Source organism: Polyodon spathula, chromosome 5 (assembly GCF_017654505.1).
Source record: "Polyodon spathula isolate WHYD16114869_AA chromosome 5, ASM1765450v1, whole genome shotgun sequence".
NCBI lineage: Eukaryota > Metazoa > Chordata > Actinopteri > Acipenseriformes > Polyodontidae > Polyodon > Polyodon spathula.
Genome location: NC_054538.1, coordinates 31,394,285 through 31,421,591, shown reverse-complemented (window position 1 = coordinate 31,421,591; position 27,307 = coordinate 31,394,285). Strand labels below are relative to the sequence as shown.

The 27,307-nt window shown below is 37.2% G+C and overlaps 1 protein-coding gene across 7 annotated transcripts in view; it reads left to right on the top strand.

The window, feature by feature from the left end:
* The window catches only part of LOC121315838 (utrophin-like), a 245,099-nt gene that overhangs the window by 46,928 nt on the left and 170,864 nt on the right, over positions 1 to 27,307 (top strand). For all 7 annotated transcript variants that reach the window (XM_041250320.1, XM_041250322.1, XM_041250318.1 and 4 more), the window contains exons 13-39: positions 1,129 to 1,248; positions 1,405 to 1,506; positions 2,287 to 2,394; positions 2,897 to 3,076; positions 3,306 to 3,460; positions 3,728 to 3,851; positions 5,512 to 5,599; positions 6,653 to 6,894; positions 7,518 to 7,698; positions 10,009 to 10,154; positions 12,053 to 12,265; positions 12,820 to 12,933; positions 13,818 to 13,973; positions 14,973 to 15,143; positions 15,804 to 15,983; positions 16,247 to 16,381; positions 16,721 to 16,870; positions 17,186 to 17,347; positions 17,587 to 17,718; positions 18,065 to 18,238; positions 18,645 to 18,800; positions 22,048 to 22,218; positions 23,954 to 24,133; positions 24,577 to 24,705; positions 24,790 to 24,960; positions 25,142 to 25,309; positions 25,764 to 25,901. In XM_041250320.1, coding sequence (XP_041106254.1) covers positions 1,129 to 1,248; positions 1,405 to 1,506; positions 2,287 to 2,394; positions 2,897 to 3,076; positions 3,306 to 3,460; positions 3,728 to 3,851; positions 5,512 to 5,599; positions 6,653 to 6,894; positions 7,518 to 7,698; positions 10,009 to 10,154; positions 12,053 to 12,265; positions 12,820 to 12,933; positions 13,818 to 13,973; positions 14,973 to 15,143; positions 15,804 to 15,983; positions 16,247 to 16,381; positions 16,721 to 16,870; positions 17,186 to 17,347; positions 17,587 to 17,718; positions 18,065 to 18,238; positions 18,645 to 18,800; positions 22,048 to 22,218; positions 23,954 to 24,133; positions 24,577 to 24,705; positions 24,790 to 24,960; positions 25,142 to 25,309; positions 25,764 to 25,901 — 4,146 coding nt within the window. The remainder of the gene's footprint in view (positions 1 to 1,128; positions 1,249 to 1,404; positions 1,507 to 2,286; positions 2,395 to 2,896; positions 3,077 to 3,305; positions 3,461 to 3,727; positions 3,852 to 5,511; positions 5,600 to 6,652; positions 6,895 to 7,517; positions 7,699 to 10,008; positions 10,155 to 12,052; positions 12,266 to 12,819; positions 12,934 to 13,817; positions 13,974 to 14,972; positions 15,144 to 15,803; positions 15,984 to 16,246; positions 16,382 to 16,720; positions 16,871 to 17,185; positions 17,348 to 17,586; positions 17,719 to 18,064; positions 18,239 to 18,644; positions 18,801 to 22,047; positions 22,219 to 23,953; positions 24,134 to 24,576; positions 24,706 to 24,789; positions 24,961 to 25,141; positions 25,310 to 25,763; positions 25,902 to 27,307) is intronic.

Here is a 27,307-nt window from a genome sequence, read left to right as displayed (position 1 = left end):
GGAAATTTGTTTTTGTGCAGTAAATTGCAAATTAACATTTGGTTTCAACCAACGCTATTGAACACTATTGGACACTGTTGCATCGTCCATTGAGGAAAATGTGCATATTACTTGTGGTGGTGTTTTCAGCAGCCTTTTAGGTAGAGATCCCTACAGGGAAAGTGGCAAAATCAAGTAAATGCAGTAGCTTTCAGTTCTGTTCCTAGTCTTACTCCTTTCAGAAATTAGTATGTGTAAATTGGGATATTAATGTAATATCTGTATTGTCAGATACAATCTTGATTTAAATGGCCAAATTTATAATAATTGAAATAAATCAATTCAAAATCTGAAAAACGTTCAAAGTGGGTGGTCCTGTGTTGCACTTGATCATTCAGTCTTTTTTGTGCTGAGCAGGAAGTTCTGGTGAGTAGCTGGAAGAGCAGCATGTGCTACCCATCACCTGTGCACTGCTGTGTTAAATAAACAGTGGTGCTGTTTCAAAGCCTCACTTGATTAATCACCATCTCATTGCACATGAGTTTTACATTGTGTGTTCTTGCTGATAGCTGATGATGCTTCAGTGGGCTAGAAAGATTACATTGTTTTTTGGTTTTTTTGTCCAGTCCAGAGGCAATGCATTTTTAAAACAAGGTGTCTTTTAAACTGATTTTCAGTCAGTCCAGTCACAGTACTGTACAATACCAGACGCAGACTTTGGGCAGCATCCATCATGTTTGCTCACCTTCAGCCAATCACATTATTCACATTACATTAGTTGGTCATATTAACCTGTACTGTGTCATTGTCCAAGATTTGTGTGATTTTTGAAGACTTGCCAATAATATTTCTACCTGTTTTACATTGAACTGAACTGCGGGTATCTGTTTTTGTGCTGGACATATGTTAAAATCAATTTTTACGGGGGCCGTACTGGCCATTATTTTACTCAGTGTAAAACATGCAGTCTGAATTTTGGTGTTGATAAGAACAAAGTATCCCTTGACACCTTTTATGAGTGGTTTAGCCAGGTACAGTAACAACTCCCATCGGCAGGCTGTTTGTCACAAAACTTGATTTGCTGACCAGTTCTTATACAGCAAGGTAGAGCACCTGAAATGTCTTCAGCGGCTCACTTAATCATTGCAGGTCCTACAGAGTGACCTAGAGATGGAACAGGTGAAAGTAAACTCCTTGACTCACATGTTGGTTGTTGTGGATGAGAATAGTGGAGAGGGAGCCACTGCTGCACTGGAGGAGCAACTGCAGGTAAATTCATTTTTGTTCCAGGGATTTAATACTAATAGATTATAATCTGATTTCAGCAGGTTACTTTTTGTTTGCCACATTTTACTTTAGTTCTGTAGTATATCAAGTATGCTGAACATACTTTTAAATTTATAACTTTTATATTTCTTGTTGTAGGTACTGGGTGAGCGCTGGGCAGCAGTTTGCCGCTGGACAGAAGAGAGGTGGCACAGACTGCAAGACATCCACTTAGTGTGGCAGCAAATGATAGAGGATCAGGTAAATTACTCTCATTGATGGCAAAACAACTTTGATATAGTGGAGGTGTCTTTACTTCATATCCTAGATTTCTGCTCAAACTGTGATGATTCATAGTGCGAACATTCCTTACTCCTTTCCTTACCTGTATTGTGGTTCTCTAAATGCTGTAAAAGTAGTACTGTATTTTCAAAATGTACAAAAGCAATACAAATAAATTGTGATCTTTTTATTACTTTTTTTGTTCATGTTTGCCTAGCCTAGCTGAAATATCTGAATTTGTGTCGTCCGTGTAGCTGTCAAGAAAGCCAATATTGTTAATTTCAGTATGCGTAACAGAACAAAATAATAAATAAATAAATAAAAAAACGGTCTTATCAGCTATTTAAAAATTCTTTCACTTGGGGGGAGGGTGGGGGGGGCGACTTTGGGATTATTCCTCATTTCAGAGGTGTCCTAGGCACTACAGTCAACAAACAAGCATTAGTTTCATTTGCACATGTTATCTGCTTTGTTCTCTCTCAAACAAACAGGTGTATAGTCACTGAAGTTCGAATGACTACTATTGAGATATCCATAATATACAAATGGGGCAGTCTGGCTCTGAATGGTATAACGCTATATAGAGACCTCTAACAGGCCCTGTCACAAATTAGTTTTCACTCCCAAAGGGATTTACAGTAGAACAGGGTTTGGGAAAAATGCTCCTTCTCACAAAAAAGGTGTCTGTTGTTTTTATGGGCTCATTTGCGTGGGGGTCTCCCACAAACCACCATCATACCATGTCACTTTTGTTTCCAGTGCTTGTTCAAAGCATGGCTTGTAGAGAAAGAAGAAGCTTTAAGTAAAGTCCAGACCCACAACTTCAAAGATCCCAATGAAATTAATGTTAATGTTCGAAGATTGGCGGTAAGTGTTTATTTATTTATTTATTTATTTATTTTTGTCATTGGTCTATACCAGTTGTAAATGGTACAGATTCATACAGTACAACAGTAAAGTTTTAGATTAAGGATCGTCTTTCTCTGTAATTGGTAGATATAGTGCTTATACTGGATAGGAGGAGGACTGGAAATGATTATGCATATTTTCCTTTGTCATAAAACCCCGACAACGTTTAACTTTGGTTTATCAGGCTCGATGTTCATTTCTTTAAGTTTGTAAGCTAGATTTTGTATAATGGATGCCTTTTTTTTATCACCATTTCCTTTTTTTATGAAGACATTATTTTCCAGATGCTTTCTTTATTTAGACTACTTTGGTTTTAAAAAGTGCACATTTGGACTTCTAACAAGAAACCTGAAGCATTTGAGCTTGAAATCCAAACAGTTTTTACATTTTTTGAAATATTTAATAATGCTTAATTTAAGTAAACAATGTTAGATATTTTGCAACCATATATTCTTGACAGATTTTGAAGGAAGACATGGAGATGAAGCGCAGGACGCTGGACCAGCTCAATGATGCAGGACAGGATGTTGCACAGTTACTGAACAGCAAAAAGACTGCGGACGAAATTGATAGGGACATGGAGGAACTGACACAGAGATGGGACAATTTGGTTCAAAAGCTGGAAGACTGTTCCAGTCAAGTATGTAATTTACAACTGTAATATATATATATATATATATATATATATATATATATATATATATATATATATATATATATATATATATATATATATATATGTAACAGTGTAACTAACATTGTTCCATTGTAAAACTAGCAGCCTGGTGCAGTCTTGTCTTATTCATGCTCTGGCATATATTTTTTTTTTTTTTTATTTGTTTATTTTTTTACACCCTTTTTTCTTTAAGGTGACGGATTCGGTGACAGAGTCCGGGTTGTCTCAGATGCAGGAGAAGGTCACAATGAAAGAGAAAGTAACTGTAAAACAATCAAAGCAAGAGCTGCCACCTCCTCCACCGCCCAAGAAACGACAGATGCACGTCGATATGGAAGTCAAAAAACTGTAAGACATGTTTTTTTCCATTTATAAGAAACATCTTAGGAACAGAAAAGCGTGTTCTGTTTAACACCCTTCGTTCTGGTTTAGGTTATTTATTCTCTCAGTTATCTGGCCTTTTACAGTTGGGGGGAAAAAAAAAAAACAACCTAAAAACAAAACACTATAGAATCGCAGTATTTTATGTGTTACAGGGGTTTGTTAAATAGAAGTGCTATTAAAGTTTGGTTTTGTTTATTAAACAAACAAAAAAAACAACTTCTCTTTAACCAGGATTGAAATTGAATTTGCTGGAATTCTGAATTGGATTTTGAGAACAAAAGCTTCCATTCAAGCCTTGGAGTTCAAAGACTATAAGAAGATGGGAGACACATTTGGCATAAAAGAAAAGATTAAGGTAATTCATTTTATATATTACATTTGGATACAATTCACTAGATATCTAAAAATGACAACCTCTGTTTTAGAGCAGGTGCAGTGACTTTTTATTGTGCTGATTTAACAATTGACATCACAAAGATGCTGCAAAATGATTTTTCGATCTTGGACAAGTGTTGTGACTCTTGGTCTCCCAGTTTGTGGCCTGTCATTGACCGAGTGTGTCTGGTTATACAGTCTCGCCAGGTTTGAAATTGCTGGCTTTGAGCACCCAAAATGGCGAGCCACAGTACGCTGCCCTAGTCCAGTCTCCAGCATGCCGATTTGCACGAAGGTGCTGCTCTCTTGACAGATGTGGCATATTGTATTTTTTTCTGTGATTTTCTTTATTGCTTTTATTCAAGCTTGCAATTCAGCAGCTGAAATCACTCCATATCCAGTGTCCAATCAACTGTCTCGCTAATTAGGTGATTAAGTGCCTATGTTTCAAGTTATAGTCACTCAAGTGTGTCATGGTCAAGGATGAATGATAGAGTGATTAAAAATAAACCAGAAACATTTCATCTGTCCGTTTTATATACCTTATTTTTTTAAGCAATAAGTGTTATAATAGTGGTGTGTGTGTATATATATATATATATATATATATATATATATATATATATATATATATATATATATATATATATATATATATATATATATATATATATTAGTTAGTTAATTAATGTATACTTCACTATAAAAAAAAAAAAAAAAAAAAAAAAACCCTGGGACCTGGAGAAATGCTCGTTATATCAGGGTGTTCACAATAATAGGATTTGGCATTTTTCTATATCAGATTGATGACAAAACGGCAAAATTGAATTTAACATCAATATGAGTACTTTTCTGAAGATTCTTTCACATTGATCAACATTGTGACAAGGTACTCGTGTCAAGTGTGGGAAATCGCATTGCAAGACAGAGGAGTTGGAGTTTAAAGGGCAGCACAGGCGCACAGGATTTATTAAACACAAAACAAAGTAAATACATGAGTCATGTCACGCTACCAATGATGGTAACACACAGAGGACACATACAAGACAGGCACGTAGCAAGTCTCATTCGAGTGCCCGTCTGTAAACAATGATTTTATCAAACACAACTCCAAAAAGCACACAAAACAATCCTGTTTCCACATATAAATTACACCAACACTAATCTCACCACCCCCCCACTGGGGTATGTTTAAGAGAAAACCATAAAGAAATGAAAAAGGAAAGAGTGTACACTTAAATGCTGAATACAGTAATTACATGCCCTTTCTTTTGAAAAAACTATCCAGCGTTGATTGCTTCTCACGCCCGTTGCCTGGTTGCAGTTTGTGTGAAGTTGACGGACAGGCAAAGATTGCATTAGTCATGCATGATTCATCCTACAATAGGCCATCTTTGACCTATTTTATTATAAATTTTATTATAAATCTGGAGCACAGTTTATAAATTACATTTAGTTATTTAACATCTGAAAAAACATTTGATGTTGCTTTGTAGCATTTTTATAGTTAACTATTGTTTCCATCTTTTGCCTGCACCTCTAAAACTGACTTTAATCTCTTTGCAAGATATTTCATATTACAATTATTTAATGATGTACAGTATTTATGTATAGCTTTTTAAATCTATGGTCTTATATAGTCTGTAGATGCTGAACTGACAGACAAACAGGAGAAGATGGAGGAGGTGACCAGGTCTGGGCAAAACCTGTTGGAACAAATGGAAAAAGGTAGTATCTGCTTCTTGTGACATTTTCCACCTATAGGCCCTGTTTTGAAGCATAATAAAGTTAATATTAAGAGCAACATTAAATAATTGGTGTTTTTGTGCTCCTAAAATGGTTTTTACTGTAAACTACTAAAACATACTGAAATTGTGATTTATTAAATCTAAAGACATACAAAAAAAAGACAAAAAACCTAAAAAAAAGTTGATATAATGAACAAGAGAAAAACAGGATTTCATAATTTGATCATTTAAACTTTTGGGTGACTTGAATGAGGAAATATAGATGCAGTACAGGTTTAATTATTTAAATCTTTTGAAAGGCTACAAAAAATTGACTATCTGAACTACATATTTTATTTAAGCTGCTTTGTACTCTTTTTCGACAAGTGTAGTTGTTATAAAATGGGTTCAGTGGGGACATGACTTTATTCAATACTTTAATAAACTTACAAATACAGTAGGCTGAGTGAAAGCTGTAAATATCTCTGAAGAAGTATCTTGGAATTTCTAGGTTTTTAAACTGTTTTAATTCCAGTTTGCCAAATATGTTGTGGTACGATTCTGTATGATAACCACCTTGCACCATGGTGGTACTTTTGCCTCGATAAAAGAAAGACTTCATGCCACTAAATGACCTTGCCAATGAAAAGGCTTTTAAATGTATTTTATTTGCTGAGCTGGCAGTTTTTGACCACTTTTCTCCTCCACATTCAACCTCAATGTTCAAATAATAAAAAAAAGGCTAAATGCAAATGTTAAACACACAACAATATTGTGTGCTACATTAAAACAAGATCTGCTTCATATGTTGAGATGCACTGTTGTATAAATTAGCATAAAGCAGCATTGTGTTAAAAATATTGAAAGCATTATTTGATACATTACATTAACAGCAAAGTAAATGCAGCATGTTGTAAAAACAAACTCCCTTACATCCACAACACACATCTGTGTTACTTTTAAAAGAACTCTGATTCATGATTTTGTTCGTTCTTTAACAAAACAAACAAACAAAAAAAGCCACAGTTTAACCAAGTTGCTTTTGTCTGTGCAGAAGGCCTGCCTGCTGAAGAAGTACAAACCACCTTGGAGAAAATCTCCTCTGAATGGAAGAACAGTGGCAGACAGCTGGAAGAGCTGAAAAAGAAGGTCCAGTACCAGGATGCGATCAGTGCTTTTTTCAAGGAGCTGCAGGAACTGGAGCAGGTTGTAATGGAGAAGGAGGAGTGGCTGAAAGAAGTGCCCGCTCAGGCTTCTGAGCAGAGTCTTTTACACACACTGAAGGCATCCTATGAGGTCAGCTTACAGCGGATTATATATTTACAGATACTAAATTGCCACATGCAAGTTAAATGAGCATGCTAGCTAAAACAAGCAGACTTCATGTGAAATGTACCTCCTTTTGAAATGAAAAATTGACATATATTATGTTCAGGATCTAGCTATTTAATGATCATTACATGTGAAATCCTAGTTTTGTATGAGTGAATTACTAGTTATTAAAATAATTGACAATTTAAGATGTGCTTTTGTGTGGCAGTTGTAGCTGGTACACATTAGGACAGGAACCGCTTTGGATCACGGTGACAGTGTCCTTTAATGGAAAGACACAAGAGCATGCAACAGAGAAAGATGTGGTTGTTGTAGCCTGTCCTGTGGACCCTTTTTTTATGAAGGAATTTGGAAATCCAGATAGGAGTATCTTCCAATTACAATTAGTAATCTGTAAAAAAAACATCAAATGTGTGTGTTCCTGTTTTATTTTTTTATTAAAAAATTAAAAAAAAAAAAATATAAATATATATATATATATATATATATATATATATATATATATATATATAGGGGGTATATATAGGGGGGTGGGGACATATTTACGCTGATGGCTTCACTTGTGTCTTCTCTTTTTGCGGTGACAGACTGAACTGACCCAGCTGACTGGTCTGAATCCTCGGGTAGAGAAGTTGGCATCTGTGGCTGCAGCACTTAGTAGGGAGCCTTCATCACCAAGCTTTGTCCAGACTGACCTCAGCGCCCTCACTGCACGCTTCAAGGCAGTGCTGCAGAAACTCCAGAGCAAGCAGCAGCAACTGCACACAGGTAACTGTGAATGCACACGTATCTAATGCTTCAGCTTCATTTCAGGCTTGTTCATTGTGCGGCAAGACAGGTCCAGAGAATTATTCTTCAGCAAGGGTGGATTGCATACTGGGGGATTTTGTTTCCACATGTTTAACTTTTTTTTTTGGTTTGTAATCTGAGATTTAAAAAAAAAAAAAGACGACAATTTGTCTGTTTTGAAGTGTTGGCGGCACTCCAAAGGGAACCATCTTGCTTTGACTTTACTTTTTGGGCTGGATTTTAATACAAGTGTTATTCGTTAGACTGGTAAAATTTTTTAGCTCTAGCAAAGCTTTTATTAATGACAGTCTAAAAGCTGAGTCAATCTACAGGTATCTGGGGAAATAGGTTTCAAGGCATTTTAATTACAACTATAAATATATTAACTATCAATAATGAGATACAGTGCTCCCTCGCTATAAGGCTCACGGTTATAACAGACCTTGGATATATGACTCCTACAGCATGTCCCTCAATTCCCTATACTAGTGATTCAGTACCGGTGTTCAAACTATAAACAACTTCAGTCTAACTTCCATTTCTGTCTCTCCATTTTGATACAGTATCTGAACTGAAAAAAAGCTGCACAGACTATAACACAGACATCTTTTTCGGCATTCATTTTATAACTAAATATAAGGCCAGTTGCATGGTTATCTTTCCTAATGTATTTACTATTTTGCTGCGAGAGGAACTGCGGCTTTCTCTGGGAGACAAGACGCTCCCACAGCAGAACCCTCATTGATACGTAGTCACAAGCAAGAAACATTACATGGCATTTTAAAGTGGGGATACATGCCTGTTTTTATTCATAAAGACATTAATGTGATGAAAGTGGATGAGGAAAGTCTCGTATTTGGAATGGAGTAAAACACGTGTACTAAATTGTTAAAGTGGATAAAAACAATCAATCTCGTATAGAGCAGGACAGGTAAATGAATGGTTTGCTATACCCTTTAGGTGCCTTCATCTGTCACCCAGATGATCAGTTCAATGCTTTTTAAACTGGTTAATAAATAATAATTCAATAAAGGCCTTTATGATAATGATTTAGCATCTTGTCTTTCTGGATGGCACTTAATGCATTCCTTGTATAGCTATTATTACAGATTTCCCCCATTTAAATACAGTGCAGTTGAGTTTATACAGAGGTCGCCATCTGCTGTCCTTTTGAGTTTCTGCAGTAGATCCTGCGGCAGGGCAGCAGATTGTACATAGCGATAGTTGTTAGTGTAAGTTTGGCAGGGATGGATCCATCCCTGCCAACAACCACTGGTGGATTGTGGTCATTCCCTATTAAGGTAATTCTTGAGTTCTAAGTGGGGAGGCGTTTGTTTGGTGGAGGAGTTTGGGGAGAAGGCTCGTTGGTAGAACCTTTTAGTGAAGGTTGTTTTGTGTTTGTGTTGTATTCAGGCTATAATGTTAATGTTGAGCATTAATTATGTTAATCAAAGTCTGTTACTCGATTTATCCCAGTACAATAAAAGCTGTCACATTTTTTTTTTTTTTTAATTATAGCTTTGGTTTTATTTCTAAAGCACTTGTAAAGTACAGTAACAAATTTAACACATACAAGGAAGGGAGAAACAAGAAAAACATTCCCAGCTTAACCAGTTCTCAACCAAGTAGATATTTGCATTGTACTGCCAAATAATACATCAGTCATTTTATTTTATTAACTGATCACTTTATCAACTCTGATTTATTCAAATCAAACAGTTTACCAGGCTCTCTGAGTCGTCTCTACTGTCACAGCTGTGTGATCAAACATTAGGGTGTCAATAAAGTGGTTGACAGATACAGCAACTGAGTGCAAGTTATTGTTCCAGCGTAGCTAAAACGTCTCACAAGGTTTACACTTTCCAAGCATATTACTGCCTCACACAACTGATAAGGTGATGGTTATTTAAATGTATATATTTCTATTTATCTTTTTGTTTTCTCATCTGTATGGTAAACATAAGCCTTAAAGATATGTTTATTTCAAAAGAAGATATTTAGACAGAGTAGATTATACTGAGAGTTATGGCCCATCTCTATTTTGTTATTAAATTAGCTAGGGATAGACAACTAGGTTCAAGTCAGTCGCTGTGCTAGAGACCTGTTTTCCAATCATTCTCAGTACGTGCAATAGGTTTATGCATTATTATTCAAGACTTTGTTCAACACTGTTTTTTCTCTACAAACCTCCATGTGTGTTTACCCTCAGCTATACTTGCAAGCCCTTTGGAGAGAGCCAGTTCCCTAATTTCTGACTTTCTTGTGTTTGTTTGTGTGTTTGCTTTTTAGTCCTGGTCAGTCTCCCTTCCCAGGAACATCAGGATGCTATAAAGAACATATCAACTGTGCTGGATGAAGCAGAGAGCAAGCTTTGCTCAATTCATAGTGAGGTGGTGGATCCAGAAACGGCTGAGAACGCAATAACGAATGCAAAGGCAGGTGTCCGTTAACAACTTAATTTTATTCTACTCTGGTATTTCTAATAAGGGCTTCTCATTGATAGTCCTATTTTTCAAGTGATACATTATCATCAGATAGTGGAGGACCGGATAATTTTAATTGATTGAACAGGCTGTTTGGGTGCTTGCACATTTATTAGTCTGTATACAATTTTCAGACATTAACCGATACATCAATTCCAGACATTAACCCTTGCCATGCTAAGCACCGCTGGACCCTTAATCCTCCTGTGTAGCCCCCCTTAGAATTGATATTCGGTGACATTTTACCAACAGATCTATTTTGTATTGACTATAGCGTTGTATTACTTGTCAGGATCTCATAGATTCCTTGATGGCATTTTTTGGTTTTAAATCATGAATGTAGTAAAGTGAATAAATCAATAAATGTAATCAAAGTTGACATTTTTCATGATTTAATTTTTTTGATTGCAAGCTTCAATATTTGCATAAGCTGTACTGAACACTGTTAGGGAAAAAAAACAAACACTTATGTAGTGTATGGTTCGGTGGTCTACTACACACGTTCTTCTGTATTTTATTATCATTTTGTGAAGACATTTTCATTGACAGTGAGAGTCATTGAAAGTTTTGTCTGATGTATATTTGTTTTGGATTTTTACAGTGCATACTTGATGATATAGAGTTTCCGCATACTTTGCCAGCAGCATGCCACAACTTGTTTCTCTCAGCACAGACAGTGGTTTATATTGTATAAACCGTTAATATGTCATAATCGGCAGAGACAGGTGTGAAAGAGTTGGCTGTTGAACCTAGAAATCCTGGCTCCAAGCAGTGTGCTTTACAGTGCTGGTTACTTTTCAAGTACAGTACAACGTCACATATCCGACCCCCTGTGGACTAGGGTATAGTCGGATTTGATAACATCTATAGAAAAAGCATTTACACATCCATAAATAGGTTAGTGAAAAAACACGCAACCTGCTTTAAACATAGGAATATTTTTTGCTTTAGAAGTAAACAAACATAAACAAGATTAATTATGCTGCAAATACACATTGTTGCTATGCGGTTTGCTATAAGCCATCTCCACGCAAAGCTTTAGAAGTCCCTGCCTCCCTAGTTCTGCTTTCTTAATATCTCTGTCACAGTACTTTGTGCTCTTTCCTGATATTGCCAACAGCTGATAAGCAGCTCGGTTTGAATATTGCTTTGGCTATTTGAAACAAACTCCAGTAAGCATTGCGTTTATGAAGCTTGCTTTGTTTAATTAAAATGCATTTAAAAGCTACAACAACACGCTGCCAATATCTGCACGCGTGCGCTCCATCATATAAACACATTGCACAAAAAAAGCTTTCTCGATTGGTGTATTGAAACGTCATGCAGCACACACCCCGTCTCTCTTAAAGGGGAATGCACCAAAAGGCTGATTGCTATAACGCTTTCTTTCTATTTCCATCGCGGAAGCTGCATTTGCTGTCAATGCCATTACTCTCATAACCTACTTTTAATATTTATTTTGTGAGGCGGTTAATTGGTTATGGTGGTTATGTATTCTGTTTTTTAATGACTGCATTTCCGTACTGTTACGTTACAATGTACAGTGTTACTTGAGAATCTCTTTATGCTTGAGGCGACGTGCCATTCACTAAAACATGCATTCCTTGTCAACAACAACCAAAGAAATGCCTTTAAACAGAGAGAGCATACAGAGGGACAGGCAATTAGCATGTCAAATATTGTTAGGAACTGAAAGAAATATTGTCCAAATATGTTTCAGGTTATTGGTTCTACAGTATATGTCTAGAAATGTGCAAATACTCTTCTTTTCATCCCACCTATGCCAATTAGGGGTGGTTGCGTGATAAAAGCAGAAAATTGACAATACTTGTTTATTTTTATCCTTTTAGATGCTTCATGAAGAACTGGAGCAACAGCAGCCAATGATAGAGAAACTGGCAGCAGTCACAAAAATACTCCAGGACCAGGACCAAGTGAATATAACCAAAGGCTATCTTGCAGGTTTTGAGTCTGTTCAAGCACGATGGAATACATTGGCTTCCAGGGCTAAGGATGAGGTTTGCATGCTGCAAGATACTGCAGCAAATTTGGTAGAGTTTGAGGTACACCCAATGTTTTGCTGTTCAGATTAAAAAGCAATGCATTACAACAGGCTGAAATAGGAAATAGTAAAGGGGTAGGGGGGTGGGGGTGGGGAACAGACGGATGACTAATACATTTTAAGGTAGGAAGCAGCTTATTTAATAATTATTGACCAGTTGGACTGTATTTCAGATTCCTCTTGGTTTTATTCATCTGTTTTATAAATAAAGTAACTGATTGTAGTACATCTGTATTGTAGAATAGGTACACAAACTTAGACACAAAAATAGGTACACAAACTTGTCTATGGCAGATGCTTCTCTTGCTTAATTTCTATTATAATAGTGATGTTCATAAGATGTTTGCAGTGGGTTTCTGAGATGTTGGGTTTTTTTGTAGCTCGGCGTTTAATCATTTTCACAGATTTACTGCAGCTTGCAGGTTTTTTTTCCTATATTATATTAACTAGCAAGTTTTATTTATTTAAATAAAAGGGATGATATAACGTTTGTTTAAATGTAATGTATGGTTTGGCCGAAGCTAGTAACAACCTGTTTGGTTATTGCCCACGTAGGATAAATCTGGACAAGTTCAGAAGTGGATGGATGGAGTGGAAAGCTTTCTGACCAAAGAGAATGTTCCTTTGGGAGATACAGAGAAACTTCGGGAGCAATTGGAACAGTGCACGGTTAGTGTAGCATTGCTTTTGGTTTGTAAGAGCAAAATTACATACATTTCCAGGTTGAAATTGTTTTGCCTAAGTGAACCATTTTATGGGTTAAGGGAATTGGGTGACACCAATATACATTTTGCTATGAACTTGCTGTTTACAAATACAGTATAATTGTAAATCTCGAAAAACTACTCGCTTCTAAATCTTTTGTAGTCATCTTTGTATTACTTTAGTATAAATACATATTAATTTGGATTCATATGTTGTTTTTTTCTGACTTTATGTGAACGAAAAGACACACATTTGCCCGTTTTCCCATTGGAAATAGTGATATTTTGAAATATCACTGTCCTGGTCACAAAAGCAAAGTTTGTGGGGAATAATAGCCATTTTCTATACTTTTGAGGCATAAGCAATTAGGAAATAACACTTACTACCCAGAAACAAAAATTGTGTTACATAATGTTATCTTAATATGCTATGTAACCCTGTGATAGGGATTGGATCCCTGTATTGGAAGATTCTCATTCTCTCTCTCTCTCTCTCTCTCTCTCTCTCTCTCTCTCTCTCTATATATATATATATATATATATATATATATATATATATATATATATATATATATATATATATATATGTGTATATATATATATATATATGTATGTGTATATATATATATATATATATATATATATATATATATGTATGTATATATATATATATATATATATATATATATCTATATATTATATATATAATATATATTTATTTTTAAAAAGTGTGTGTATGGATGGATTAAATTTATAATGAAAACATAAACAAAAAAGCTTTATTTTGTATGGAGCTACGGTTTATACGTGCAAATAGCTTCAATCGTTTTAACCAAGTTTGCATTTCAGATGTTTGTAAATGAAATGGAAGATATGGAAGTAGCTTTGAAAAGCATGAAGGATTGTGAAGCAGCACTGAAACAGCAGGCATTCCCAGGTCTGGCAGGCTGGGGTCAGCCCAGACTAGCAAACTACCAGGCAAGATGGGAGAAACTAGCTAAACAGGTGGGCATGTTGGATGTTCAGTAGTGTTGTATTTTAAAACGGCCTCACAATCCTATCCAGGTATATGGACCCCAGAGCCTCCTGGTATGGTATGTTTCCGGTTAGCCTTTTTCCACTGATGATCTCTGAAGACAGGTGGTCGGTACAGTTCAGGTTTGCAAATCCTTAAGTTTTAGGAAACATAAAATGCACTGTGGTGTACAAAATACTGAGAAACCAAAATAAAGGTTGCTGGTGTGTATAAATTAGCAGTTATATGGCTATATTTTCTAGTTTTGTGTTTGAAATGGAAACCTCATTATCATACCCAATACACAGAAAAAACCTGGCAGTATTTTATTATTTCTAGTCTACACATAGTTTTGTTTTGCGTGTTATATTGGTGCAACAATATTATTGCAATGCTCAAATGTGTATAATATGCATGCTAATGATTATGTTATTCATATTGTTACGCTAAACAATAAACAAACCTGCAAGTTCTATGACGCACTGCTCAGATAAGAGCAAGCCACATGTTTGTGCTTCCAATTTTCATACCTACAACCACATACAAGGCACCAGTGCTGTTAAAGACTGAAGTCTTTCTGGTCCTTTCAAAACAGCTGTTGCAGTGTCCCTGTAACATTGCAAACTAAAACATAACCATCTAATTTATTATTTGAGTCTGTGATGGACACAAGGACATGCTTCAGTGCCTGTTATATTCTTTAGAAGAAACAAAAAAAGCAATGTTTCTTTAATGATCTGTATTTTGTTTTATATATTACCATCTTTTATATAAATTAAAAACGTATATCATGGTGAATTCTACAATACGTACTGCACGTGTCATTTTTTTGGGTTGTCATCACTGTAGACTGATATAAATATATAATAGTAAAATGAAATGATAGGTTGATTTCTGCAGGCAATTTGCTTCACAGTGCATGTGTTAAAACATCATTTTATGTTTAATGTACTAGAGAAGAGAATGCTGATTTTAAGGTTTATTTCCAGATTTTAAGCCACCGTGATCGGGTATCTGAGAACCAGGAGAAAGCAGAGAATTTAAGGAAAGACTTGACGGAGATGCAAGAATGGATGAACCAGGCGGATGAGGAGTACTTGATGAGGGACTTTGAATACAAGACTCCAGAGGAGCTAGAGGGAGCTTTGGAAGAAATGAATGTAAGACTAACTAATAATCACTGAAGGCCCCTGTTTATGGAGACACAGGGTTAACAACAGTATAAGCCCCATGAGTCCTGGCCCACAAAATAGTAAAAAGCCTTTGTCATTCAAGCCGTACAGCTGCAGAGATCAAATTCTTAAATAAGATGTGAAAAATCCCTAAGGCATGAAACAGTAATGGTGTTTCACTGGAAAACAGTTCATGCTGTTTACATTTTTTTTAGAAATCAGTTTACCCTGTTTTAAATAAAGAAATTAATAATTTAACTAATGAACAGAAATACTCAGGACTCTAATATCTGTGGCACAGTTGTATTTTGACAAGAAGAAAACAAGTGTTAAACTAAGTATGATTCAGCCACCAGATGGGGAATGTTGACTTCACTGTTTAACATGCTTTCAGTGGTTCATTTGACAGGTGTGAGTGTGTGAAAGCCATTGGTTTATACTGCATTGCATCTCATTAAGGATCTGTTTTTAATGTTATTGGAAGGTAAAAGTGTTGATCGACAGAAGGTGGAAATGAACATATACAGTATGTTGAATCTCATTGGACATACTGTCTCCCATGTTAAGATGTTATCTAATGCATTTGCTTCAGAAAAGCTTGTGGACACCATGTGTTGTCACTGTTGCTGTCTGTTTTTGTCCCTGCAGAGGGCAAAAGAGGATGTGTTACAGAAGGAGGTAAAAGTGAAGATTATGAAGGATAGTATCCACATGCTGGTGGCAAAGTCACCCCCTGGTGGCCAGGATTTGACATTGAATCTTGCTGTTGTGTTAAAGAATTACCAGAAGCTTTGCGATCGATTTCGGAGCAAATGTCACACTCTGGAGGTAGGTGGAAACAACATGAATGTGTAAGAAATGTATAAATATTACATTTTGTGAATACCAGCATTGCTCCTTTTATACCCCATTTTTAACAAGTGTATTTCCACTTTGCAAAGCTATACCAGATCCTTGTTACCTCACCTTTTCCCGTAAACTGATTGCTTTTCACATTATAACAAGATTAGTAAACTGAGTGGATGTCACACTGAGTTCAATTTGATACTTCATCTGCCCTGCATTGTATCTGTGTATTCTTTTTTTTTCAGGAGGTTTGGTCTTGCTGGATTGAGTTGATGCAGTATTTGGATATGGAGACAAATTGGTTAAACAATCTGGAGGAGCAGATCCAGAACACAGAGAACCTGCTAGACAGCACTGAGGCTGTTAGTGAAGCACTAGAGGTAAAAATTACACAGATACTTTCTAGATGTTGTTTTTTTTTTTTTTTTTTTTAAACTGATTACATTTGTTTTTAGAAGTACCTTGTTATGTTTAGAATAGACCTATTTTAATCACCCAGTGGTTTGTTTCTCTAGATGTAAAGCTGCTTCTCTGTGAATTATACCTTATAAACATGTTGCCTCATTTTTAAGTTTCCAAAGTTTAATAGTGGGGGTTAATGGGTTGGTTATTCATTACTGCAGAGGAGGTTGATTTGTATAAGACATTATTAATGGCAATGGAGCTTGACTGTCAACTTGTAAGTCTCTGTAACCATTTCTCTGCTTTCTTTCTCCCAGTCTCTGGAGTCTGTTCTGCGCCACCCTGCAGACAACCGGACGCAGATCCGGGAGCTTGGACATACACTGATAGATGGAGGAATTCTGGATGACATCATCAGTGAAAAGCTGGAGGCCTTTAATGCACGTTATGAAGAGCTCAGTCACCAGGTAGGGGTTGGGATAATTTTGTACTGCATTGTCAACCATTAGCTGATTTAACAGGTTGCATATAACATTATAGCATTGTACTGTATGTTTGTGTACAAATATAACATATGTAACACTTCTAATGCGTTCTTTGTAAAACATACACTGCGATTGGTAGCCAGTTCTGCTGTTTATTTATCATTGGAACTTAACTCTGCACACCTGTTGTTGCGGAACAATCGCTATCACAATAGTAGCGCAAAGAGTTAATCTGCAGGATTCATGGCTTTCTTTTTCAACTAACTAGTCTGTTCTGTGTACATTCCCCTGTTCTAGGCTGTGAGCAGGCAGATCTCTTTGGAACAGCACTTGCAGTGTCTTCGGGAGAATGACCAGCTTCTGCAGGCCCTTCAAGAGTCACTGACACAGTTGGACCAGGAGCTGACCTCCTACCTGACTGACAGGATCGATGCCTTCCAACTTCCAGAGGAGGCACAGGTTCTTGTCCATACGGCGTTAGAATCCAATAAACTAGGCTTATTTCAGTAAACAATAAATGAATAAATTATTAGCAAAAAATATATATGCAAAATATAAATATATAAATTGTTACTTATTGGGGATTACACATTTAGTAGTACAGTGAATAACTCTTCTAGTAATAAACAAGCAAACATTAAATATTAAAAAAATTAAATAAGCCATGACACTTTTTTCCTGTTCTGTTTTGATACTAGACCATTCAAGCCGAGATTGCTGCCCATGAAGTCAGTTTGGAGGAGCTGCGACGAAGGAATGCAGGCAATTTCCCCCTTGTCACCCCAGAGGGCAAGTCTCCTCGTGGGGGTACCTTACTGGACGTACTCCAGGTGAGAGATGGATTTGTATGGCTGAACAGGTTTCATAGAGATTCTGCATGAGCATTGAAGGACACATTGAACAATTTGTCATTCCATTCAGCTAATCCAGCAATGTCAGTCAGAATCTGAGTGATGTAAAATACCCATTCCTATTTATACCCAATGTGCGTTAGACTACCGGTACTGTATGAAATGTTTAGAATTGACTTTAAAAACTTGTTAAACACAATGTTTTCATTTTTTATTCTGTATTTTATAGTACTTTTTTTTTTTTTTCACAAAGCAAGAATGTAAATTCATCAATGATAATTCTTTATCTATGCGCCTAACACTGAACCATACATTGCTTCAACAGAGGAAGCATCGGGAGATAGCCACTAAATACCAGCTCTTCCAGAAACCTGCCAACTTTGAGCAGCGGATGCTGGATTGTAAGCGTGTACTGGATAGTGCCAAGGCTGAACTGCAGGTGTTGGATGCGAGAAGCGTTGAGCCAGATGACATAAAAGCTCACTTGGATGGCTGCATGGTAAGAGTTATCAGATGGCAATGTGGTCCTGCCTTAAACCTTCATTGCAGCTTACATTTGAAGTATTTTGTAGAAACGCATTACAAGTAAAAAATAAATTAAAAGTTCATTACTGTGCTGAAATTATAAGGGAAGGGGTGCATTTCCAGCCATATACTATTTTCATTTTATTTATTTATTTATTTATTTATTTTTAAAAAGCTATTTACTTTTGTTAGTTTTCAAGGTTTGGAAGTCACCAGCCAGTTAAACAAGTTCACTTGCACATCCTTATAAAATACCTCAAAATAACTGCATGCTAGATGTAAATGTAGGGTAGGAACCATTTATTTCAATGCTTTTACCACTGTGATATTTAGTTTTTTCTGTGTGTGATATGTTTATTTATTTTGTTTCCCCATATCAGAAACTCTACAAGACCTTGAGTGAGGTGAAATTGGAGGTGGAGACTGTAATTAAAACAGGAAGGCAGATTGTACAGAAACAACAGACTGACAACCCCAAGGGAATGGATGAACAGCTAACTGCTTTAAAATTCCTTTACAACGATCTTGGAGCTCAGGTAAGGAGCTCATTGAAGATTAAAAATAGGGCATATTGGACTCCTGAACACTGCATTCTTATATAGCTTTGTGAAAGGTGCCAAGGCATAAATAAATATAAAAAAAAAACCCAAAAAACCTTTGTAATACATATCCTTTAAGTAGAAAAATAAATATTGCTAATAGGAGGTCCAGACCAAATGTAATCATAATTTGAATACATGTTTAAGATATATGTAAAAACTTAGTTTGTTATATAAACGGAAAGATGGACAGACAGACAAATAAGGGGCATTTATATGTCATGTTCTATAGAAATATAGTTACATACATCTCAGACTATTCTTTGTTCATAGTTTTATTTTTTGTTGAAATATAGTCTTTACAGGCATATTTGAAACAATTGTTTGTTTTTTTTGGTTAGTTCTGCTCAACGCTCCTTGGTGTCCTCGAGCAAAAAACAAAAATAAAATGATGGGCATAAATCATTGTAGCTTTTTTCTCTCTTTTTTTTTTTTTTTTTTTTTTGCAAATATAGCACCAGCTGTGCCTTCTCTAATGGGGCCATTTGTGTAAAATTTGCATTGTAAAAACACTGCTGCCCAAGGTGGATATTTCTAATTCGCTTCAAAGTTTGTTTTCCTTTTGTAACTTATAAAGCACCACAGACAGGACCGGCGCAAGGATTTGCTTCCCTCCCCTTTTCACACAGTGTCTATAGAAAGTCTACTCTCCCTTGAACTTTTTTCACATTTTGTTGTGTCAGTGCCTCAGAGTTTCATGCATTTAAATGAGGAATTTTTTCCCACTTATCTATACATCATACTCAAACTTTAACAAGGAAAAAGTTTTTATTGAGAAAAAAATGATATATTAAAAATACAAAACTGAAAGATCATAATTGGTTAAGTCTCCACCACCCTGAGTTAATACTTGGTGGACGCACCTTTGGCAGCAATTACAGCTGTGAGTCTGTTGGGATAGAGCTCTACCAACTTTGCACACCTAGATTTGGCTATATTTGACCATTCTTTACAAATCTGTTCAAGCTCTGTCAAGTTCCTTGGAGAGCGTTGATGGACAGCAATCTTCAAGTCATGCCACAAATTTTTGTTGGATTTAGGTTGGGACTCTGACTGAGCCACTCAAGGACATTTACCTTTTTGTTCCTTAGCCACTCCAGTGTAGCTTTGGGTCATTGTCATGCTGAAAGGTGAACTTCCGTCCCAGTTTCGGCTTTCTTGCAGAGGGGAGCAGGTTTTCCTGAAGGACTTCTCTGTACTTTGCTCCATTTGTTTTCCCTTCTATCCTGACAAGTGCCCCAGTCCCTGGCGATGAGAAACATCCCCATAACATGATCCTGCCACCACCATGCTCACAGTAGGGATGGTGTTCTTTGGGTGATGCACTGTGTTGGGTTTGCATCAAACATAACGCTTTGCATTTAGGCCAAAAAGTTCCATTTTAGTTTTGTCAGACCACAAAACTTTTTGCCACATGGCTACAGAATCTCCTGAGTGGTTTTTTTGCATACTTCAAGTGGGATTCAAGGTGGGCTTTCTTGAGTAATGTCGTCCTTCTTGCTACCTACCATACAGGCCAGATTTATGGAGTGCTTGGGATATTGTTGTCACATGCACACTTTGACCAGTCTTGGCCATAAAAGTCTGTAGCTCTTGCAAAGTTGCTGATGGCCTCTTGGTAGCCTCTCTGATCAGTCTCCTTCTTGCTCGGTCATCCAGTTTGGAAGGATGGCCTGATCTAGGCAGGGTCTTGGTGGTGCCATACACCTTCCACTTCTTAGTAATCATCTTGACCATGATCCAAGGGAAATTCAAGGCCTTTGATTTTTTTTTTATACCCCATCCCCTGATCTGTGCCTTTCAACAACTTTGTCCCGGAGTTCTTTTGAAAGCGCTTTGCTGCTCATGGTTGAGTCTTTGCTTTGAAATGCACTGCCCAGCGGAGGGAACCTACAGGAACTGCTGAATTTATCCTGAAATCTTGTGAATCGCTACAATTTAACACAGGTGGAGGTCACTTAACTTGGTGTGTGATTTTCAAAGCGATTGGTTACACCTAAGCTAATTTAAGGATTGCTATTACAAGGGGGGTGTACAGTTATCCAACCAAGCTATTTCAGATTTTTAATTAATTTTCCACAAATTTCTAGAATATTTTTTTCACTTGGACGTTGTGGGGTAAGATGTGTAGATAAATGAAAAAAAAAAATAAGAAACTACTATTTTAATGCATTTTAATTCCAGGCTGTAAGGCAATATATATATAAATTTTAATGATCTGGTGCGTTTGGAAGTGAAACAAGACTCGGAGAGACCAGATAGGATTCCAAATCTGCAGCTTTTAAGTACTGCACTAAATAAAATAACAGGGAATCCCTGTTTGGGCCGGGGTTCACGCCAAATCAATAAATAAAAATAACTCGCTCCCTCTCTCTGTGCTCTTCCTCTCACTTTCCTCTGAGTTTACTCTAACACTTTCACTCATTTGCTGTTCTTCCGACTCACTCTGGGCACTCACCCCTTCACAGATAGGTACTTGCTTTCAGCCTTTAGCTGTGTCCCTCACAGCCTCACTCCAGTAGGGTCGGGTAACTGTTCACCCACTGGCAGCTCAACTGGCTCAGCAACCACAAGCCTGTTCCCAGGGGAGACCAGATTTCGCGTGACCGCACCGGCATGATCACCGTGCCCCCCCCAGCGTTCCCGTATTCCCAGATTTAGGACTACACCACTGCTCATGATATGGTTTTATAACATCAGCAATATGTTTTGCAGAACAAAAAACAGTGATCTAAGATGTTTGAACATTTTAAGATTAAATAAATGTGAAGAATAATGTAATTTCGCCTGTTATGCCTATGTGGTTATGCCGGTCCTGACCACAGAACTACAAATACAATTGTGCAGAAACTTAATGGGCTATAAATTGGTGCCAGTAGTTGGGGTGTGTTGTTTTTTTTTTAAATCTTATTCTCAACACCCCTTTTAAGCTAAAAATGGTTGTGTAATTTGTTGGCAATGAAATACCTTTATTAATATTGTTACTGCAATTTGTAGAAACATCATAATGGTATACACATATAGTCAAAAACAAAATACTGTGCATCCAGTTACCTCGCCTAATGTCTTCATAAAATAGTGCTTTAAAATGTATCATGAAATGGATGTGTATTGCAATACAACTAACAAAGGGGGGCTTCCCCAAAGTACTTGTGAAAGGTAAATCTGCTTCCTGTCTGTATAGGTGACTGAAGGGAAGCAGGACCTGGAGAAAGCCCTGCAACTCTCTCAGAAACTGCAGGAGGAGACGACATCCCTGCAACAGTGGCTCGCTGCAACAGAGAGTATACTTCACCAGAAGAGCACTTCAGAAAACATGCCAGCTGATGTTGACGCAGAGGTTGTCTGGGCAAAAGTAGGCTTGTCTTCAACAAATATTTTACAAATTATTTTCGCTAAAAAATTGGTTTTATTTGCTGCATTAGATTTTTATTGATAACACCCTTTATTTTAGAATTAGGCACTGTGAGGTAGATTAACCCACGGCTTCCCAAACCCGTCGTCTTCTGGTTTTCATTTCAACTCTGCTCTGAATTGCTTAAATCTTAATCGAACTAATAATAAATTATGGAAATTGTTAGTTCAATGAAATTATGATTTTCATTACATGAGAGTGGATGTTAAATTTCATGCTGAGTTGAACTCGGCTCTCGCTAAGATAAGCACCAACTAAGACGTAGCTTTATAGTAAACTAATGTGATCCATTTGCATCTCCATTCATTTGCGTTGCTTTCCATCTGACGATGGAAACTGTCAACGACACAGAATACACGTTTCAATTGCTGCATTTTGTTGCTCAGAGCTTGCTGATTTATTTATCTAATATAGCGTTGACAAAGCTGTACACGGTTTCATTGTATAATGATAAAATGTTGTTCGCCTCGTCAAAGCTGCATTGGGCTATGCAGAATCTGCACATATTTCTGTGGGTGTTGAGTGACGTCTACAGCGCATCTCCATGATTCTGTGCAGAACTGCGGAAATATGCGCTATAAGAACATGACCAGTGTCTCATAAAACTAGCACAGACCCGCGACTGCAGCAAGATAGCCTGCTTATTCACAACATAGTTTTGTTAAAACAAGTTATAACAGTATTCCAATTTTTTTACTTTGGTAAGTGAAGAAATCTCTTTATTTATTTATTTATTTATTTATTTATTTATTTATTTATTTTTATAAACTCTACATGTGTAACATTCATTCGAAGCTTACTTCTGCAGTTTCGTCACATTTAGCTATTATTTTTTTTGCTATACATATTTATTTAAATCATTCCATGAAAAGAAGTGTGCTTTGTTAGTTTTTTATTTTTGTCAATTACAGTAATTTTATTTAGATTAGTCTTCATTTAAGCTTTTATTTTATTATCTTGTGTGATGTACTGTATACCGTGAGAGATTTTATATGTGTGTGTGTGTATGCCATTCCTTCCTCATACTTACATTACATGCTATCTACGTTTTGACATGTATATGTCCATATAATAAGATGTCGCACTAACATAGTGAAAAAAACACTTTGTAAAACTGTAGTAGGGGTGTGGGTTATCCTCTGCGAGAGACTGGAGACACAGAAGTTGCGTTTGACACACTACGCAGGTGCTCAGGATTTTAAGAAATAATTAAATCTGTGGTGCAATGCCATGTGCTACCACCGAGTTACCCGCAATGGTATTACTCTTGGTGGCATTGGTTGTTTAAACACAACATTCAAAATAAAACACTGAACCAAAAACACAGCTAACAAACAAAAGGTGGCCTACAGTAGTTCCATTGTGCGCTACTCCCCCTACACAGAGTGGTTCGATGGCAGCTACTCGAAGACAACTAGGGGCAAGTAGACTAATGTTTTTTTCTAATCCTATTCCCGTGAACATTTTATGTTAACAGCATTCTTAAGACTTTACCTAGCCTCACTTCACTGCCTGTACAGGGTCTAAAATGTATTTATTTGATGTCTTAAAGTTGTTTTAACTTCCTATTAACCACATGCAGTATTAGCTGTTTGTTTACTCTATACCCAGAAAGATTTAAATGGAATAATTTTGGATGAACTGCAGTTTACTAATGAGTTTATGTTGGGTGCAGGGCGTGCTAAAAGAGCTGGAGAGGAGAAAGGCTGACCTGAGCAGCATCACAGAGTGCAGTGCAGCCCTGCAAGGCCTAGTGGAGGGCAGCGAGGCTGGGCTAGAGGAGAAGCTCTGTGTGCTCAATGCGGGCTGGGGACGAGTGCTCACCTGGACTGAGGACTGGCTCAGCCCTGTGCTGGTGGGTAAAAAGCTGTAATTTTTTTTAAAAAGAATGACATAACTGTCTTTATCTAAGAAGATCTGGATTGATGAACCTGGAAAGCTGTCTTATTACTGATGCAGCTCTTGTAGTGCTAAGTTTTCCCTCCTTTGATATCAAACCAGCATTCTGTAGGCTGTGCCAGGAGCAGGGTTATTAGGAAGAATGGGAGAGAAGTTCAGTCTCCTAAAATGGAGAGTTAATTTTACATATTACAGCATGTAGATGGACTTTTAATCACTTGACCTCATACTTGTACTTCATGTAAAACTTCATACAGTAAGTCACTGCCAATTACTAAGATATCTATAGATCCTTCCATGTGTTTTTTTGAATAGTTAGTAAGGATAAACCTTGGAGAATCAGTTGTTACAAACCTACTTTGATGGATTGCTAACATTTGTTGTTGGACACTGCTGTAGAAACACCAGAATGAGATGGAGATCTTCGATGAGAATTTGGCCCACATCAGCACTTGGCTCTACCAGACAGAAATTTGCTTAGATGAGACAGAGAAACAGTCCCCAAGCCAGAAGGGGGAGGTCGTCAAGGTAGTGTAATGTTCCTGGTCACATCTTCTTGCATAGATAAATAAACACAAGCCACAAATTTATGCCTTGTTGCCATTTCTTCAGAACCTGCTCTCTGAACTGGATGATGTTAGTTTACGGGTGGACAGTGTGCGGGATCAAGCAATTATTCTGATGACCAGCAGGGGGTCAGCTAGCCGTGAAGTTGTGGAACCCAAACTGGCAGAACTAAACCGCAACTTTGAGAAGGTTTCCCACCATATTAAAGCTGCCAAGGTAAATGTGGTGTTGAAAGCTGTTGGAGATTGCTTTGCAGTGATGTGACTTAGAAATATAAGTTAGAAGACACGTGACTTTATATATGACCTTTTAAAGTTGTTACACTAACATGTAAAGAATAGTTAAAATATATTTCATTGGATGTTCAATATTTGTATTTATTATATGATTTTTCCAGATGTCCCTGGGTACAGAGCCCCTGACCTATGAAGTCAGTGTCCGGCAGAAGATGGAGAAGGACCCCTCTGGTGACTTGCACCTGTTTGACAAGGACCTGCAGAACCTGCTCAAGAACCTGGACAAGCAGCTTGAATCCCTTGAGCAGCTTCCTCAAGATGATGAAAAGGTAAACACCATATTGTTTTAAAGAATGTTTCCAATACATACAGTATATTCACAGTTAGGCCCCAATTATTTTCATTTGTTTTATGCTGATAGGATATTATACAAGCACATCAGTGCTCACAGCTACCACAGGGATGGCATATCTGAAAAATATTTCTTAATAGAAAGTTTCATAAAGTACTTGGTACACATCTTGATTATGTGAATGTGCAATTTACAACAAAGGCAATGTGGAATTGAAATTTCATACCTGGTGGTGATGCATCTGGCATTGGCAATCACTCTGCACACAGGAGACTATCGGTTTAAACCATTATCTTTAAAATCCCCATGCAAACCAACGCTGGTTTTATCTTAGGAAAATGTATATCATAACCCCTAATAAATAGTCATGTTGTGAATTGAACAAACAGAACTGAAGTAAAAGTATAGTAATTTCCATAACTTATTTACAGGTGGATGAAGAAAAGGCTGTGATAGAAGAGGTGCTGCAGAGAGGAGAGCAGATGTTACAGCAAACCTCGGGTGACGGCAAGAGAGAAGAAATACGCAAGAAGCTGTTGATACTGCAGACCAAGTACAGTACTCTGAGGGTAAGCACCTAATCTGTTGCTTCTAAAGTATGTTAATGTGGATAAGCAGAAATAGTTGGAAACATAGCTCTATTTAAAATGGGTAGAAGCAATACAGTGGATTCATAGACACGCAAACGCGCATGATCAGCATGCAGTGCACCTGATTCCTTTTAGATCTCAAACTGCTCATCTATAATCTTTGGTATTAAAAATCAAGTCAAGGTGACCTACTTATGCAGTCAATCTTTATTTAATATAGCGCCTTTCATAGTGGACCACCATCACAAAGTGCTTTACAAGGTAGTGAGGAACAATGCATAATACATTAAAAAGTGAAATACAGGGCATAGTACATTAAACAGTAAAAACAAAACTATGCAAATACATTATATGAAGGCATAATACACAAAATAAAAGTTAAATAAAAATAAAATTCTAAAACATTGTGGATGCATGTGTCAAGCAGAATTATTTGAATAAGATGGAGTGAAAAACCTGAAATAGCAATTCAGACAACAGCTAATAACACTTACCAGGCTTAGAGCATTAAAAGCAAGAGAGAACAAGTGGGCTTTGAGAGTTGATTTGAAGCGAGCGATTGTGGGACCTGTACGCACTAAAGCTGGGACAGAGTTCCAGAGAGTCAGGGCCATGAAGCTAAAAGAACGCTCTCCGAGTGTGATGCATATGGGTATAACAGGCAGGCCAGAGTGAGAGGACCTCAGCTTGCATGCAGGGACATAGTGGGTCAGCAGGTTGGAGAGATACTCTGGACCTGTGTGATGAAGGGCCTTGTAGGCAAGCAGTAGAATTTTGAATGTAATCCTGAACTTTACAGGTAGCCAGTGCAGCTGGGTAGGACAGGGGATAATGTGATCATGTGGTTTTTTACATCTGGTAAGGATCCTAGCAGCAGAATTTTGAATCTGCTACAGTCTGTTTATGGTGTATGACGGAAGCCACCGTAGAGAGAGTTGCAGTAGTCGATTCGAGAGGAGATGAATGCATGACAGAGTATCTCTGCATCTGGGAGGGAAGGGTAGGGAGGGACCGTTGAGGTGTTTTGGAGGTGGTAGAAGGAGGATTTGACTACGGAGGAGATTTGGGCATCAAAGGAGAGGTTACTATCCGTAATTACACCAAGGCTTCGTACAGTGGGGGAAGGCAGCAACAGACAGTTTGAGGTTCCAGGCAGCAATGTTGACATTCTTGAGTTGAGTTTTCGATCCTACTAGATAGCAGATTTGTTGGTGTTGAGCTGAAGAAAATTGGCAGACATCCAGGCCTTGATGTCTTGAATGCAAACTGAGAGCCGGACCATGGCAGAGGGACATCCAGGATTGAGTTTTAGGTAGAGACAGGTGTCATCTGCATAGGAGTGAAACATGAGGCTATGTTGGCAGATGAGGTAACCCAAGGGAAGC